The sequence below is a fragment of the Felis catus genome, chromosome B2 (assembly GCF_018350175.1).
Source record: "Felis catus isolate Fca126 chromosome B2, F.catus_Fca126_mat1.0, whole genome shotgun sequence".
NCBI lineage: Eukaryota > Metazoa > Chordata > Mammalia > Carnivora > Felidae > Felis > Felis catus.
Genome location: NC_058372.1, coordinates 17,748,102 through 17,766,841, shown reverse-complemented (window position 1 = coordinate 17,766,841; position 18,740 = coordinate 17,748,102). Strand labels below are relative to the sequence as shown.

Genomic DNA, 18,740 nt, shown 5'->3' with positions numbered 1-18,740 from the left:
AAGATTTGTTAAACCTAGAAATAAGAAAAGAGCTACTTCACGGACAAAGTAGTGGCCCCTCCTCCAAGATGAGGAAAAGGGACCCCGCTTTGCCTCTGGAAAAGGGTTTTATGTTTTTAAAATTACCTAACTCTACAGGGAGGGGCTGTGAAGCTTTGGGTTTATTATTTACACTGGGAAGTAAGTTTTTTCCATTTTTCTAGGGTCGTGAGATTACCTATAGGGACCAATTTTAACAATGGCCTCCGCCTTTTACTGCCGGTTGGAGTGGAGTCTTACAGTCTTCTGTGAGTCAGATCTTATGACTCTTCTTATGACCTGCTGACAGGTTAAGGGTCAGTCGAAAACCAAAATGACTTTGCTTTGGTGAATTAGTCTTCTGAGCCTCCCTTCCTTTCTGCCTCAACATTAGAGGTTTGCCTTTATTCGGTGAAAAACCTCAGGGGGCTCCTGGGTGGCTCAGTCCGTTAAGCATCTGACTCTTGATTTCAGCTCAGGTCATGCTGTCCCCGGTTTGTGGGTTCAAGCCCCACATCGGGCTCTGCGCTGACAGTGTGGAGCCTGCTTGGGATTCTCTCTCTCACTTTCTCTCTGCCCCTCTCCCATTCATTTTCTCTCTCTTAAAATAAACATTAAAAAAAAAAAAAGAAAAACTTCAGAATTGTATGTATTTCCATGTCTCCCGAAGTGAAGAAAATGTTTCGGGGTAGAACTAAGGTTTTCCTGTGATTAAGCTGCAGTTCCTAGACCGTGAGGCCCTTGTGAGGAAGGAGTGGGGGTTGGAGAAATCCCACAGTTGGGAACTCACTGCAGGCTGTGAAGACACGAGGATGGAGTGAGTGAAAGAAGGGAAGTGGTCAGCCAGGGCTAGTCCTGGAGGGAAGGGGGTCAGAGAGGTGGAAACAGTAACATTATCCTTCAAAAGAGGACAAACCAAAGACTAACTTTGAATTTATCACTTTGCTGTGTTCTGAGCCTTAGCTTTTCCTTAAATTTTTAAGAGTTTAGTCCTTTTAAAGGTCATGTGGATTTTGGCTTGCATTTCAGATGTTGCCTGACCAGAAAAGAAGCTCCTCCGAACTTTCTGGTAAATTTGAGAAAGCGGACACGGACATTCCTAGCAGTCATGAAAGAGAGACAGGTATACTGGGAAATAAAATTTCTTACCCTGAATTCCCTATAAAGACAACAATAAAACCTTACTTGGCAGAGGTCACTGAAAACCTGTGGTCCTATAAGAGTAATAAATGTTCCATTGTACCTACAGAGAAAGAAAAGTTGCTAACATCTTATATTATTTTTCCAGTCTGATACATTCTCTTGTGGGTCAATGGAAATGGAAAAAGGAGAAAATATGATAGGGGTGGCTGGAGGCGGAATATGGGGGCATGGAAAGGCCCGGCCACCCCCAAAGCTGACCCTGCATAGATCCTGTATCTATTAGGAGTCCCATCCCAAAGCTGTTTCTTTCTCAAAGTGCAGATAGATTTCGGACTGGAGATTTGAGACAGGATGTGATTACCAGCTCTTACGAATAGATGGCGATGTACTGTCAGCATGGGTTCCCATGAAGAACGATGGGAGAATGTGGTCACCATGGCATATGGTTATTGTTTCCACTTTTAATGCTCTTTTCTCTATGTGTATAGACCAGACAGAAGAATCCACCAAGCTGGCAGAGGTAATGAGTGCTGGAGATGACCACTGCCCAACAGCTGTCCCCATAAATGATCAGTCTAATGAACCTGTCGTGAGTATGGGATGCTGGGCACAAAGTTTTGAACTGGGTCCACCAGGATGCTGACAGGTGGAAGGCATCTCTCCTGGCTTGTAGTCCATTTTTTTCCTGACCAATGGATCTCCCCCTTTTGAGGGGGGGGCACTCCTCTCCTTTAGATTATTTTGTTCATGGGTTCTCTGCTTCCATGCAACTTGGCTCTCCAGAGGAGCGTGTGACTTGGCTGCCTCTGCCTCGTTTTCTCACAGAGACTGAGATTGTAGGGAAAAGATTATAGGGAAAAGAGTCTAATGTTTGGAGTCGGACCTGGTTTTCCCTGACTAGATACAGGAACCTGGGGAAATTAACATCACGGAGTCTGAGGCTTCTCAGCTATAAAATGGGGGTAATAGCTGGTTCGTACTATAGCCCTCCTGGATGCTAGGCATACATTTTATTTTCATCCTAACACACCTCTTGGCATGTACAGGTATTCAGTCCAGTCCCCATTTTGTTTATATTTGATTACATGGAGATTATATAGAAGCGTAATGATCGTGTTTTTGCGAGTGGCAAATCTTTGCCTAAGAGTGAATATCAATTCTTTGGAGCAGTCAGCAGTCATTAGGAGCAAAGTCTAGTGAATGAAAAGCCTGGCATTTCATTATTTAGTGGAAATGCTTTTCTGTGGATGTGTAAAGTGGCTCCAAGAGCATTTCAAAAGAGGGACTTCAAAGGCACCGTAACTATTTTTTTCTACAGCAAACAAATACAGGAGATGGTTCACCTGAAAAATTGAAACCGGATGATGTGCAACAAGGTCAGATTTTTTAAATGTCTCCTAAGGCTTTTGAGTATTATTCTTAAGTGTTTACTTGAAAAGCTTAATTTTTGTTTTTAATTTTCATGATTGGAAGTTACTTCAAAATATGAATCTTCAGATTTACAAGAACCATCAGTAAAAATTCAGGATCCTAAATTAAATGACAAATCTAGGTATGTGACTTTTTTTTTTAATGTTTGTTTATTTTTGAGAGCGCATGTGCACAAATGGGAGGGGCAGAGAGAGAGAGGGAGGCACAGAATCGGAAGCAGGCTCCAGGCTCTGAGCAGTCAGCACGGAGCCCGACGCAGGGCTCGAACCCACGAACCATGAGATCGTGACCTGAGCCGAAGTCGGACATTTAAAGGACTGAGCCCCCCAGGTGCCCCGCGATTTTCAAAATTAATAAACCATGTTGATTGCTATTAGGGTGACTAGTTAATATATACGTCAATGGCCTGGGCTCTCCATCTTTTCTGCATCTGACCACACCCCATGCAAGGAGAGAGTATTGTGTGCAGTTTTCCACATAATGATTTGAGCAGTGCTGGATTATTCTCCTGACCTATAGATCTCTACCATTATACCCCCAGTGATATGCTTGGTGATGTCTTTTTCTGCGGCAAAACACTGAATATTCCCAGCCCAGGAAACGTGTATCCATCTGGCCATTAATTTGTCACTTTTCCATATAGGCCTATGAAAAATGGGTCATAGGACAAATACTTTTTATAGCTTTATTGAGATCATTGGAATTAAATAAACTACGTATTTAAAGTGTGGAATTTGACTTTTGACATATGTCTACACTGGGACCATCACTGCAATCAAGATAATGAACAGAGCCATCATCTCCAAGATACTCTTGCCCCTTTGAAATCCTTCTTCCCTTTCCATCCCCCTCACCTGCCCCTTGCAATCACTGATCTGCTTTTTGCCAGGATAGAAGAGATTGCGTTTTAAGAAATCTATCAATGGAATCAAAGAACAGGCACTCTTAGGTGCCTGGTGGCTCAGTGGTTGAGCGTCTGACTTTGTTTGGTTCAGGTCATGATCTCATGGTTTGTGAGTTCGTGCCCCACATCAGGCTCTCTGCTGTCAGCACTGAGCCTGCTTTGGATCCTCTGTCCCCTTCTCTCTGTGCCTCCCCCCGTGACGTTTGCTCTCTCTCAAAAATAAATATTTTAAAAAGTACGCACTCTTTTCTCCCAGCTTCTCTCATTCAGCATAATTATTTTGAGATTTATCCACATTGTGTGTATCAATAGTTCGCTTTCATGTTGCCAAGTCATAGTTCCTTCACGGATATACCACGATGCATTCATCCAGTCGCCTGTTGACGGCCATTTGAGTTCCCAGTTTTGTGTTATAAGTAAAGCACTTGGAATCAATGATAAGTCTTTGTACGGATATATATTTTCTCTGGAGTAAATACATAGGAATGGAATGACTCGATCATGGTTGGCGTACATTTAACTTTTAAAAAGCTGCCAAAACAGTTTTTCTAAGATAGTTAAACTATCGAACACTCCCAAAGGTCTTTGAGAGTTCTAATTGCTCACATTCTTGCTAGTACTTGGTCATGTTAGTCTTTTTTTTTTTTTTTTTAATTATATATTCTGAGAGCACATGTGCAAGTGGCGGGGGTGGGGGGGCAGAGAGAAAGGGAGAGAGAGAATCCCAAGCTGACAGTGTGGAGCCCAGTGCAGGGCTTGAACCCATGAACTGTGAGATCATGACCTGAGCCGAAATCAAGAGTCACATGCTTAACCTTGAGCCACCCAGGTGTCCCAGTAATGTTAATCTTTTTAATCTTAGCCATTCCAGTGGGAGTGTAATGGTATTTCATTGTGGTTCTGATTTGCATTTCTGTAATGACTAATGGTGTCGAACATCCGTTCATGGGTTTATTATCTATCTTTCTGTATGTTCTTGGGTAATACATCTTTAAATCCTATACTATTAAAAATGGGTTATTTGCTTTCTTGACCAGAAAGTTCTCTTTATAGGGGTGCCTGGGTGGCTCATTTCAAGTGTTGGACTCAACTTTGGCTTAGGTCGTGATCGCATGGTTTGTGGGTTGGAGCCCCAGTTTGTGGCTCCAAGCCCCACGTTGAGCTCTGTATTGACAGTGCGGAGCCTGCTTGGGATTCTCTCTCCCCTTCTCTGCACCCCTCCCCTGCTCGTTCGCTCACTCGCTCGCTCCCTCTCTCAGAATGAATAAACTTAAAAAAAATTTTAAGTGTTCTTTGTATATTCTACATACAAGTCGTAAGTCCTTGATCAACTATGCTTTGTGTTTATTTTCTGTATGTGGCTTCCTTTTTATTTTTATGTCTTTTTGAAATTTCCATGCGTATTTATTTCAGGCCTGCTGGTACATAGCTAATACAGCTTAGATTTTAGACTAAATGCTAAATGCATTTACTAAAGGCATTCACTTCCATAGGTTAGTCTTCACCCTAAGGAATATCCCTAAAGGAATGTATTATTTTTACCTCCCTTTGCTAAAGGAAGACACCAGAATGACTCAAGGGCATATCCCTAGAAAGTTTTGGCTTAAATAGAACAGTGTCTTTAAAGAGAAAAAGTTCTTTTAATTTTTTTAATGTTTATTTATTTTTGAGACAGAGAGAGAGCATGAATGGGGGAAGGGCAGAGAGAGAGGGAGACACAGAATCAGAAGCAGGCTCCAGGCTCTGAGCTGTCAGCACAGAGCCCAACGCGGGGCTCGAACTCATGGACTGTGAGATCATGACCTGAGCTGAAGTTGGATGCTTAACCGATGGAGCCACCCAGGCGCCCCAAGAGAAAAAGTTCTTAATTTTTATTAAGCCCAATTGATTTTTTTCTTTTATACTTCATGCTATTTTTGTGACCTGCTTAAACAATTGTAGGCAAATCATGCTCAGTCATATGTTTCCCTACATTTTCTTCTAGGAGTTTTACAGTTTTAGATCTTATTTCAGTTATGAACCATTTTCTGTTAATTTTTATATATTGTGTGAAGTAAGGGTTGAAATTTCTTTCTCCTTTTCCCTCCCTGCCTTCTCCTTTCTTTCATATGGCTGTCCAGTTATTCCAGATCATTTATTGAAACAATTACTACTTCCGTTGAATTTTCCTGGAAACTTTGAAGGAATAAAAAAAACATATATGTGTAGCTCTTTCTAGACCGTGCACCAGCATGCGTGTTGCACGTTCAGTTCCAGATCGCCACAATAAAGTGAGTGTTGCAATAAAGCAAGTCAAATGAATTTTTGGTTTCCTGATGTATATGGAGGTTATGATTACATTAAACTATAAAGCGTGCAATAGCATCATGTCTGGACAAACACTGTATATATCTTAATTTAAAACGTTATTCCTAAAAAAAAAAAAATGCTCTCTGAGCTTTCAGGGAGTTATTTTGCTGGGAAAGGCTCTTGCCTCCATGTTGGTGGCTGCTGAAAGTGGGGTGGCTGTGGCAGTGTCTTCAAATAAGGCAACGGTGACGTTTCCCACGTTAATTGATACTTCGTTTTATGAGCAATTTCTCTGTAGTAGAAGATGCTCTTTCATAGCATTTTACCCACAGTGAACTTCCCTCCAAATTGGAGCCCATCTTCTCAAACCCTGCTGCTGCTTTATCAACTAAGTATATGAAATGTTCTAAATCTTTTGCTGCCACCATAACCATCGTCACAACCTCTTCACCATGAATAGATTCCATCCCAAGAAACCACTTTCTTTCCTCATCCACGAAGATCAACACCTTGTCCAAGTTTGATCATGAGGTTGCAGCAATTCAGTGCATCTTGAGGCTCCACTTCTAGTTCTCTGGCTGTTTCCACCTCACCTGCAGTTACTTCTCCACTGGAATCTTGACCCCCTTCAAAGTCATCCGTGAGGGTTGGAATCAACTTCTCCCCAAATCCTGTTCATGTTGATATTTTAACCTCTTCCTATGAATCATGAATATTCTTACTGGCATCTGGAATGGTGAATCCTTTCTAGGAGGTTTTCAACTGATTTCCCAGATCCATCAGAGAAATCCCTGTCCATGGCAGCAATAACCTTATGAAATTCATTCATTCATTCATTCATTCACTTATGAGAGAGGAGACAACATGTGAGCAGGGAAGGAGCAGACACAGAATGCAAAGCAGGCTCCAGGCTCCTAGCTGTCAGCACAGAGCCCGATGCGGGGCTCAAACCCACGAACTGTGAGATCATGACCTGAGCCAAAGTGGGACGCTCAACCCACGGAGCCACCCAGGCTCCCCATATATTCTTAAATAAGGCTTGAAACTTGAATGACTACTTGATCCATGGGCTGCAGGATAGATGTCGTTAACAGGCATGAAATAACATTCATCTTGTTGTATATCTCCACCAGAGCTCTTGGGTGACCAAGTACATTGCCAGTGAGTATTAAATCTTTTGAAAGGAATCTTTTCTTCTGAGTAGCAGTTCTCAGTGGCGAGCTTAAAATTTTCAGTGAGCCATGTTGTGAACAGATGTGCTCTCATCCAGGCTTTGTTGTTCCATTTATAGAGCACATACAGAGTAGATCTAGCATAATTCTTAAGGGCTTTTGGGATTTGGGAATGGTAAATGGGCATTGCCTTTAAGTTAAAGTCAGCAGCTACATTACTCCCTAACCAGAGACCCAACCTGTCCTTTGAACCCAGGCATTGACTTCTCTAGCTATGGAAGTCCTAGATGGCATCTACTTCCAATTGAAGTCTGTTTTGTCTGCCCTGAAGATCTGTTTAGTGTAGCCACCTTCAGTAATTACCTTAGCTAGATCTTCTGGATCTTGCTGCAGCCTCTGTATCAGCCCTTGCTGCCTGACCTTACACTTTTATGTTAGGGAGATGGTTTCTTTCCTTAAACCTCATGAACCAACTTCTGATAGATTCCAGCTTTTCTCCTGCAGCTTCCTCACCTCTTAGCCTTCAGGGAAGGCTGAAGGGAAGGTTCTGGCTGGCTTGATCTTCTATCCAGACCACTAAAACTTTCTCTAGATAAGCAATTAGGCTGTTTTGCTTTATTATTTGTATTTTTATCTTTTTAAATCACTGATCACTGGAATAGCACTTCTAATTTACGACTTTTCCTTTGCATTCACAATTTGGCTGACTGCTGCAAGAGGCCTAGCACTTTCAACATGGCTTCCTGAGAAAGTTTAATCATTTCTAGCTTTTTAAAGCTTTGAGGGAGAGAAAGTGTGCCTCTGCATATGAGTGGGAGAGGAGCCGAGAGAGAGGGGGAGAGAGAATCCCAAGCACCCTCTGCACTGTCAGTGCAGAGTCCCATGAGGGACTCAATCTCACAAACCATGAGATCATGACCCGAGCCTAAATCAAGAGTCGGACATGTAACTGACTGAGCCACCCAGGCACCGCTAATCATTTATAGCTTTTGATTTAAAGTGGAAGACATACAGCTCTTTCTTTTACTTGAACACTTAGAAGCCATTGTAGGGTTATTAGTTGGCCTAATTTCAATATTGTGTCTCAGGGTAGCCTGAAGAGAGATGTGGAAGCAGATGGTTGTGGCATGGGTTGTGGTGCCCGAAAACAATCATGATAGTAACCTCAAAGCTCACAGATCACCAATAACAAATACAATGAAAAAGTTCGAAATATCGCAAGAATTACCAAAATGTTACACAAAGACCTAAAAGAGCAAATACCATTGGAAGAATGGTACTGAGAGACTTGCTTGATTACAGGGTTGCCCCAAACTTTAAATTTGTAAAAACAACAAAAGCCCAGAGTATCTGTGAAGGGGAATAAATCCAAGTGCAATGAAGCAAGTGATGCCTATATTCTGTAACATTGATCTGTCGATCAGACTTTACATATCATCCGAATTACTGTAGCTTTACTATCTTAACTATATCTCATTTTGAAATGAGGTAGGGTTAGTCTTCCAACTTTTTAAAGTTGTTTTGACTAAGTCCCTTTCATTTCCGTATAAATTTTATCAGTTTTACAAAAACAGTCTTATAGATTTTGACTGGGATTGTATTAAATTTGTAGATCAATTTGGGGAGAATTGACATTGTAAGACTTTTCATGGTCTCAAATCTGGTGTATGTCTTCAGTGATATAGGACTTTCCATTTAAAAAAATTTTTTTAACATTTACTCAATTTTGAGAGTGAGAGAGACAGAGCATGAGAGGGGCAGAGAGAGGGAGACACAGAATCCAAGGCAGACTCCAGGCTCTGAGCTGTCAGCACAGGGCCCGATGCGGGGCTCGAACTCAGGCTGCGAGATCATGACCTGAGCTGAAGTCGGACGCTTACCCGACTGAGCCACCCAGGCGCCCCTATGTAGGACTTTTTAAATTTTGCTCAGTAATGTTTTATAGTCTTAAACCTATAAATCAGGGGTAAATTTAGAAAAATATATACGTTTTCCATACTTTTATGTTCTTTTAAAATTTCAATTTCTGGTTGCCTATCCTATAGAAACACAGTTGATTTGTGTATATCGATCTTAGATCCTGCAACCTTACTAAACCAACTTAATATTTTTCATAATCCACCTGATAGAATTTTATTTAACATCCAGCTCCTCGTAAAATTATAACTGCCTTTTCCTTGTGATGAGAACTTCTATGGTCTACCCTTAGCAACTTTCAAACATGCCATGTAGCAGCATTAACCATAGCCATCATGTACATTACAACCCCGGTGTTTATCTTCTAACTGGAAGTTGAAAACTTTGGACCACTTTCCTCCACTTTTGACCACGCCCACCCTCCCAACTTCCACCTCTGGTGACCACAAAACTGTTCTTTGTTTTCTCTGGGTTTGAGTGCGTTTTTATTTACTTTTGTTTTCATTCAAGTATAATTAATATACAGGGTTAGGGTAGGTTTGGGAGTACTGTATAATGATTCAACAATTATGTACATTTCTTAGTGCTCATCAAGATAACCACACTCTGAACCCCCTTTATCTTTTTCACTCCTCCTCCTCCCCACCTCCCCTCAGGCAACAACCAGCTCTTTATATTTAAGAGTCTGTTTTTTTGTTTCCTTTATTAAATTCAACCTACGCGTTGCAATCATACAGTATTTGTCTTTCTCTGACTTCCTTCACTTAGCCGTATACCCTCTAGGTTCATCCATGATGTTGTAAATGGCAAGATTTTATTTTTTTATGGTTGAGTGATACTCCAGTGTATATTTACACCACATTTTTCCTCATCTATAAATGGGCATTAGTGTTGCAATTTTAAGTTGATTTTTTTTATTCCATATATGAATAACATACTATAGTATTTGTCTCTCTTTGACTTATTTCACTTCGCATGTCTTCAAGGTCCGTCTGTGTCATTACAAATAGCAGGATTTACATTTTTATGGCTGAATAGTGTCCCACATCTTCTTTATCTGTTCATCTGTCAAAAGGCAGGTTGTTTCCATATGGTATTGTCAATAACACTATAATGCACACGAGGGTGCAGATATCGCTTCCGCAGTGATTTTATTTCCTTTGGATATATATCCAGAAGTGGAATTGTTGGATCGTATAGTAGTTCTATTTTTAATTTTTTGGAAACCTCCATACTAGCTGTTCAGTCTTCCATAGTGGCTGTATCAGTTTACATTTCCACTAATAGGGCACCAGGGTTTTCTTTCTTCCGCATCCTCACCAACACTTGTACTCTCTTGTCTTTTTGATAGGAGTTCTAACAGGTGCGAGGTAATACCTCCTTGTGGTTTTGATTTTTCTTTCCCTGAGTAGTGGTGTTGAGCACCTTTGCATATACATATTTACCACTTGAATATCTTCTCTGGAAAAATTTCTCCTCAAATCCCCTGCCTTATTTTTAAATGAGGTTGCTTGTTTTTTTCTGTTATTGAGTTTTAGGAGTTCTTCATGTATTTTGGATATCAACTCCTTACCAGAACAGGATTTGCAAATACTTCCTTCCTTTCTGTAAACCGCATTTTTTATTTTGTGTTTCTTTTGCAGTGCAGAAGACTTTTAGTTTGATGTAGTCCCAGTTTTTAAATATTTGCTTTTGTTGCTTTTGGTGTTCCGTACAAAAAACTGTTGCAAAGACCAATGTCAAGAAGCTTTCTTCCTGTGTGTGTGTGTGTGTGTGTGTGTGTGTGTGTGTGTGTTTTTCTAGGAGACATGTGGTCTCAAGTCTTACACTTAAGTCTTTAATCCATTTGAATTAATATTTGAATATTGGAAGAAAGGGGTCCAATTTAATTCTTTTGCATGTGGTTATCCAGTTTCCCCGCATCACTTATTGAAGAGACTGTTTCCTCATTGAGTGTTCTTGGCCCCCTTTTCAAATATTAGTTGGCCAAATATGTCAGAATTACCTCTGGCAATATTCTTTGTTCTGAGAACTATTTAGTATGATGTTAGTGTGCTTTATTTTTATTAGTGTAAGTATGGCAAATCTTTTCCTATCATTGTGCTTTAAACCTCTTTGGGTCTGTATATTTAAGGCGGCTTTATTATAGGCAGGATTTGGTTGTGCTTTGCTATTTATCTCAGTATGATGGTCTGTTCTTTAATTGGGATAAACCATTTACATTTCATATGATTATATGGTTGTATTTGTATTCTGTTACCTTGCTATTTGTTTTCTATTTGTCATGTCTGTTTTTTGTTCCACTTTTCCTGATGTGTTTTAGATAAATGGAGTATGTTTAATGACTCCATTTTATCTCCTTTGTCAGTTTATTTGGTATAACTTTGGTGGTTTTTAATAGTTTATGATCTATATACACATTTAACTTACCATCCTCAATCTTCAGGGAATATTATATTGCTTTACACATCAGCCCTTAAACATGACTTGAGTTTTTGCTACTTTTATCATGCAATTTACTTCTACATAGGCTATAAACTTCTAATTTTATTATTTCTAATTGTTATAATTTGTAAAAACTTTAAAAGTAAGAATTTATGTTTTGTCACATACTAACTAGTTCTGCTCTTCATTCCTTTGTACAGGTAGAAATTTTGATCTGTTATTATTTCCCTTTAAAGATTTTCAATACTTTTGTGCAGGTCTGTTGCTGATGAATTCTTACAATTTTTACATGTCTGATAAAGTCTGCTTCAACTTTGTTTTTGAAAGATATTTTCACTGGATATAGAATTCTAGGCTGAGTTTTTTATTCCAATAATTTAAAGATGCTGCTGCACTGTTTTCTCACTTGATTGTTTCTGATGAGAAGTCCGTTATAATTCTTATTTATTCCCTTATGTGTAAGGTGATGTTTTTCCCTGATAGTGCTTTTCAGATTTTCTCTTTATTAATAATTTTAAACAATTTCATTGTGATGTGTCTTGGTAGAGTTTTTTGTTTTTGTTTTCATGTTTCTTGAGCTTAGGGGTTGTTGAGCTTCTTGGATATGTTGGCTTATAGGTTTTTGTTTTTTTTTTTATTAAATGTTGGAAATTTTAGCCATTACTTCTTGAAAGATTTAGTCTTATTCGCTTTTTCCTGTCCTTCAAGGTCTCCAATTCTACGTGTTAGCCTATATCGTACAGCTTACATATGAATTTTTAATTTATTGTGATTTTTTTTACTGTTTGTTTTTTAAATTTAATTTCAAGCTAGTTAACATACAGTGTAGTCTTGGCTTCAGGAATAGAACCCAGTGATTCATCTCTTACATATGACACATAAGAGATGGTTTGCCTCTTATGGTTTGCCTCCCTCTGTTTTTTCCTTTTCCTGTTTTTTTCCCTTTATCTTATTTTTTTCCCCTTCCTCTGTGTTCATCTGTTGAGTTTCTCAAATTCCACATATGAGTGAAATCATATGATATCTCTTTCTTTGACTGGCTTATTTCACTTAGCATAATACCTTCTAGTTCCATCCATATTGTTGCAAATGGCAAGATTTCATTCTTTTTTCATCACCAAGTAGTATTCCAGTGTGTGTGTGTGTGTGTGTGTGTGTGTGTGTGTGTGTGTGTACATACATACATACATACATACCACATCTTCTTTGTCCATTCATCAGTTAGTGGACATTTGGGCTCTTTCAATAATTTGGCTATTGCTGATAGTGTTGCTATAAACACTGGGGTGCACGTACCCTTTCAAATCAGCATTTTTGTATCCTTTGGATAAATACCTAGTAGTGCAATTCCTGGGTCATAGGGTAGTTCTATTTTTAATTTTTTGAGGAACCTCCACACTGTTTTCCAGAGTAGCTACACCAGTTTGCAGTCCCACCAACGGAGCAAAAGTGTTCCCCCCTCTCCACATCCTTGCCAACATCTGTTGTTTCCTGAGTTATTAATTTTAGCCTTTCTGACAGATGTGAGGTGGTATTTCATTGTGATTTTGATTTGTATTTCCCTGATGATGAGTGACATTGAGCATCTTTTTGTGTGTCTGTTAGCCATCTGGAGGTCTTCTTTGGAAAAGCAGCCTTTGATGTCTTCTGCCCATTTCTTCACTGGATTATTTGTTTTTCCGGTGTTGAGTTTGGTAAGTAGTTTATAGATTTTTGGATACTAACCCTTTATCTGATATGTCATTTGCAAATATTCTTCTCCCATTCCATCATTTGCCTTTTAGTTTTGTTGATTGTTTCCTTTGCTGTGCAGAGCTTTTATCTTGAGGTCCCCATAGTTCATTTTTGCTTTTATTTTCCTTGCCTCCAGAGACCTGTCAAGTAACAAGTTGCTGTGGCTGAGGTCAAAGATGTTGTTGACTGTTTTTTCCTGTAGGATTTTGATGGTTTCCTGTCTCACATCCATTTTGAATTTATTGTTATGTATGGAATAAGAAAGTGGGCCAGTTTCATTCTTCATGTCGTTGTCCAGTTCTCCCAGAACCATTGTTAAAGGAACTGTCATCTTCTACATTAGATACTCGTTCCTGCTTTGTCAAAGATTAGTTGGCCATATATTTGTGGGTCCATTTCTGGGTTCTCTATTTCATTGATCTATGTGTCTGTTTCAATGCCAATACCATACTATCTTGATAACGATAGCTTTGCAATACAGCTTAAAGTCTGGAATTGTGATGCCTCCAGGTTTTGGTCTTCTTTTTCAGCATTACTTTGGCTATTCAGGTCTTTCCCTGAATACAAATTTTTGGATTGTTTGTTCTAGCTCTGTGGAGAATGCTGGTGTTACTTCAACAGGGATTGCACTCAATGTGTAGATTGCTTTGGGGAGTATTGACATTTTAATAATATTTGTTCTTTCAATCCATGAGCACGGAATATTTTTCCATTTCTTTGTATCTTCTTCAGTTTCCTTCATAAGCTTTCTATAGTTTTGAGCACACAGGTCTTTTACCTCTTTGGTTAGGTTTATTCCTAGGTGTCTTATGTTTTTGGTGCAATTGTAAATGGGATTGACTCCTCGATATGTCTTTCTGTTGCTTCATTATTGGTGTATAGAAATCAACCAGTTTCTATACAGTGATTTTATATCCTGTGACTTTGTTGAATTCATGTGTCAGCTCTAGCAGTTTTTGGGTGGAGTCTTTTAGATTTTCCATGTAGAGTATCGTCTCATTTGCAAAGAGTGAAAGTTTGACTTCTTTCTTGCCAGTGTGGATGCCTTTTATTTCTTTTTGTTGTCTGATTGCTGAGGCTAGGACTTGCAGTCCTATATTGAACAACAGTGGTAAGAGTAGACCTCCCTGTCATGTTCCTGATTTTGAGGGGAAAGCTCTCAGTTTTTCTCCATTGAGGATGATGTTAACTGTTTTCATATTGGTTTTTATGATGTTAGGTTATATTCCTTCTATCCCTACTTTCTTGAGGGTTTTTCTCAAGAAAGGATGCTGTATTTTGTCAAATGCTTTCTCTGCATCTACAGGATCGTATGGTTCTTATCCTTTCTTCTATTAATATGGTGTATCATGTTGATTGACTTGCAAACGTTGAACCAGCCCTGAAGACCAAGAATGAATCCCACTTGATTATGGTGAGTAATTCTTTTAATGTACTGTTGAATTCGATTTGCTACTATCTTGTTGAGAATTTTTGCGTCCAGGTTCATCAGGGATATTGGCCTGTAATTCTTTCTAGTGAGGTCTTTTTCTGATTTTTGGAATCAAGGTAACGTTGGCTTCATAGAATGAGTTTGGAAACTTTCCTTCTATTTGTATTTTTTGTAACAATTTGAGAAGAATAGGTCTCTTCTTTAAATGTCTGGTAGAATTCCCTTGGGAAGCCATCTGGCCCAGGACTCTTAATTGTTGGGAGACCTTTGATAACCGATTCAATTTCTTTGCTGGTTATGGGCCTGTTCAAATTTTCTAGTTCTTCCTGGTTGAGTTCTGGTAGTATGAGAGTGTCTAGGAATTCATCCATTCCAGGTTGTCCAGTTTGTTGGCATATAATTTTTCATAGTATTGTCTTATAATTGTTGGCATTTCTGTGGTTTTGGTTGTGATCTCTGCTTTCATTTGTGATTTGATCTATTTAGGTCCTCTCTCCTTTTGAGGACTCTAGCTAGGGGATTATCAATTTTATTTATTCTCTCAAAGAACCAGCTCTTAGTTCATCTGTTCTACTGACCTTTTTTTTGTTTTATTCTGTATCATTTATTTCTACTCTAATATTTATTTCCTTTATTCTGCTGGCTTTGGACTTTATTTGCTGCCCTTTTAGGTATAAGGTTAGGTTGTATAGTTTGGGACCTTTTTGCTTCTTGAGATAGGCCTGAATTGCCATGTATTTTCCTCTTAGGACTGCCTTTGCTGCATCCTAAAGGTTTTGGACTGTCATGTTTTCATTTTCATTTGCTTCCATGTATTTTTTAGTTTCTTTAAGTTGCTGGTTAACCCACTCATTCTTTAGTAGGATGTTCTTTAATCTCCATATCTTTGAGGGCTTTCCAAATTTTTTTCTTGTGGCTGATTTCAAGTTTCATAGCATTGTGGTCTGAAAACCTGCATGGTATGATCTCAGTCTTCTTGTACCTGTTGAGGGATGATTTGTGACCCAATATGTGATGTATTCTGGAGAATTTTCTCAGTGCACATGAGAAGAATATGTATTCTTGCTGCTTTAAGATGAAATGTTCTGAATATTTCAGTCAAGTCTATCTGGTTCAATGTGTCATCAGAGCCATTGTTTCCTTATTAATTTCTGCTAAGATGATCTGTCCATTGTTGTAAGTACAGTATTAAAGTCTCCTACAATTATGGTATCTTTATCAATCAGTTTATGTTTGTGATTAACTGGAAGCACCCAAATATATAAACCAAGTTGGGAGTACTATTTACAATTGTTAGCTCTGTTTGATGAATAGACTTCTTAATTATGATATGATGCCCTTCTTTATCTCTTGTTACAATCTTCATTTTAAAGATTTTTTTTTTTCAACGTTTATTTATTTTTGGGACAGAGAGAGACAGAGCATGAACGGGGGAGGGGCAGAGAGAGAGGGAGACACAGAATCGGAAACAGGCTCCAGGCTCTGAGCCGTCAGCCCAGAGCCCGACGCGGGGCTCGAACTCACGGACCGCGAGATCGTGACCTGGCTGAAGTCGGGCGCTTAACCGACTGCGCCACCCAGGCGCCCCACAATCTTCATTTTAAAATCTAGTTTGTCTGATGTAAGTATGGCTACTCCAGCTTTCTTTTGACATCGATTAACATGATACATGGTTCTCCATCCTCTCACTTTCAATCTGCAGGTGTCCTCAGGTCTAAAATAGTCTCTTGTGGGCAGCAAGATGGATCTTGTTTTTTTAATCCATTCTGCTACCCTGTGTCTTTTGACTGGGGCATTTAGTCCATTTGCATTCAGAGTGATTAGAAGATATGAATTTAGTGCCATTGTGTTGTCTGTAGATCTCATGTTTGTGGTGATGTTTTCTGGTCCTTTGTAGTCTTTTCTGCTTTCCACTCAGAGTCCCCCTTAGGATCTCTTGCAGGGCTGGTTTAGTGTTTACAAACTCCTTTAGGTTTTGTTTTTCTGGGAAAGCCTTTATTATTCTGAATGACAGTCTTGCTGGGTTAGGATTCTTGGCTGCACATTTTTCCTGTTCACACTGAATATTTCCTGCCACTCCCTTCTGACCTGTCAAGTTTCAGTGTACAGGTCTGCTACTACCCTTGTGTGTCTACCCTTGTAGGTTAAGGACCTTTTGTCCTTAGCTGCTTTCAGAATTCTCTATCCTTAGATTTTGCAAGTTTCACTATGCTATGTTGTGGTGTTGACCTGGTCCGTTGATTTGAAGGCTGTTCTCTGTGCCTCTTGGACTTGAATGCCTGCTTCCTTCCCCAGATTAGGGAAGTTCTCAGCTATAATTTGTTCAAATAAATCTTCTACCCCTCTTTCTGGCTCTTCTTCTGGGACTCTTATGATACAGATACTGTTTCATTTCGTGGAATCCCTTGGTTCTGTAAGTCTCCCCTCATGATCTAGTAACTTCCTTTCCCTCTTTTTTTTTTCCAGCTTCATTATTTTCCATAGTTTTATCTTCTATTTCAACTATTCTCTCTTCTGTTTCTTCCATCCTCGCCGTCACTGTATCGAGTTTGTTTTACATCTCAGCCATAGCTTTTTTTTTTTTTTTCAATTCATCCTGACTAGTCCTTACATCTTTGATGTCTGCAGAAGGGGTTTCTCTGGTGGCTTCTATGCTCTATTCAAGCCCAGCTATTAGTCTTATGACTGTTGTTCTAACTTCTAACAGTAAGTCCCTGGTTATGATTTCTTGACCTTTCTTTGGGGGAGAATTCTTCTATCTTGTCACTTTGACTAAGCTTATGTCTTTTGTGTTTTAAAAGCTTGTTATGTGTCCTGCACCTGAGAGTACTACTATATTAGAAAGGGGTTATATGCTGTTCAGGGCCTAGCATTCCAGGAAGTGTTTCTGTTGTATGTTGCATGCACTCTGCTGTTGGCTTTTGGCTGCTCTATCCCACTGGTCAGTCCTCTGCAGAGTTTCTCCTTGTTTGCATTGGTAGGGTGTTTGGACTTTTAATTAAGTGTACTTTTATTTATTGAAATAACCCTGGGAAAAAAATGGCGGTGAGGTGGGGAGGCCTAATCCCATAAAAAGAGAGAAGGGAAGGGAACAACAACAAAAAGGGAATCAAAAAACTTTAAGGCTGATTTCAAGGAAAAGAAAGGGAAAAAAAAGAGATAAGGAAAAAGAAAATAATAAAAAAGCCCGGTCCAAGAAAAAAAAAAAAAGATAAGATGACAAAAAACAAATCAAACTATGAGCCTGATTGCAAAAGAAAAAAATGAGGAAAAAAGAAACAGCTGTCTGTTGGTGCCTAGGGATGCTCGCTGTGTTAGTCTGAAGAGGAAGTTGGCTATGTTGGCTCAGTGTCCATCTCGCCCCCGTAAATAAGCAGTTGCCAGACATGGAGGGGCAGGGTTTGATGTAAGTGGATCCTGCCTCCGCTGGGGTCCACTGTGCTCCTCCCTGAAGTACCACCTTTTTGGTTTTGAGAAGGAAAATTGTGCCACCCCACTCTCTCATCCCTAGACCAGGGCTCTCAACCCCCACTGTTCTGGTAGCCCTCCCAGAATAGCAAGGGCAGTCACCTTGCCCTGCATCACAACGATCCTGTACTTCCTCTTTGGCACACATCGGGGATTCAAAACCCAAAGTTTTAAAGGACTTGGCATGGATCCATTCCTCTCCTGAGTGGAGCCTCTCCACGCTGCTGATGAAAGGACTTTGGCTGACACCTGCAGGGTCTTCTGTCTTTGGGGAGCCAATAAACAGTCTCCCAAAGGTACTCCAGGAAGGGGACTGTTCTCTCCCAGTGTGCCCCAGAGTTCTCTATTCCACGCTATGCACTCCATGGCCAGCTCCCTCCTTACCAACACGCACCATGGCTCCACTCTGGAGAGTCACACACTTCCGAAACCTCAGAGTTTGATCTCCAAAAGATGTTTGCAAAAATGAACTAGGACATTAGCACTTCTTGCTCCCCAGTCCATGGTCCAGAGAGGTTTTCCTCCTGTGGTAACTATATGCCACACTTTCTCAATGCCTCCTTCACTTGCTCTCCCTTTTATCTCTCCATAGAAAGGATTCCCTCCCCTCCATGGCTCTGCCATTTTCTTTTGCCCAATTCACATCACATACCTCACTCCTGCCAAGCTATCTCCCTCGAACTGTGGAGATCCTTCTGCCACTTCACAGATCTATTTCCTGGGTGTCCCAAGTAATCTGACCTCAATACAGCTGTGTTTGAGGGACAAGGATAGCCAGGGTCCCCCT

At 39.9% G+C, this 18,740-nt stretch overlaps 1 protein-coding gene across 3 annotated transcripts in view; it reads left to right on the top strand.

The window, feature by feature from the left end:
- Positions 1–18,740, top strand: part of SYCP2L (synaptonemal complex protein 2 like) — a 104,106-nt gene that overhangs the window by 35,390 nt on the left and 49,976 nt on the right. For all 3 annotated transcript variants that reach the window (XM_045057122.1, XM_045057123.1, XM_019830249.3), the window contains 4 exons: positions 1,048–1,141; positions 1,650–1,750; positions 2,480–2,537; positions 2,635–2,713. In XM_045057122.1, the coding sequence (XP_044913057.1) occupies positions 1,048–1,141; positions 1,650–1,750; positions 2,480–2,537; positions 2,635–2,713 (332 nt within the window). The remainder of the gene's footprint in view (positions 1–1,047; positions 1,142–1,649; positions 1,751–2,479; positions 2,538–2,634; positions 2,714–18,740) is intronic.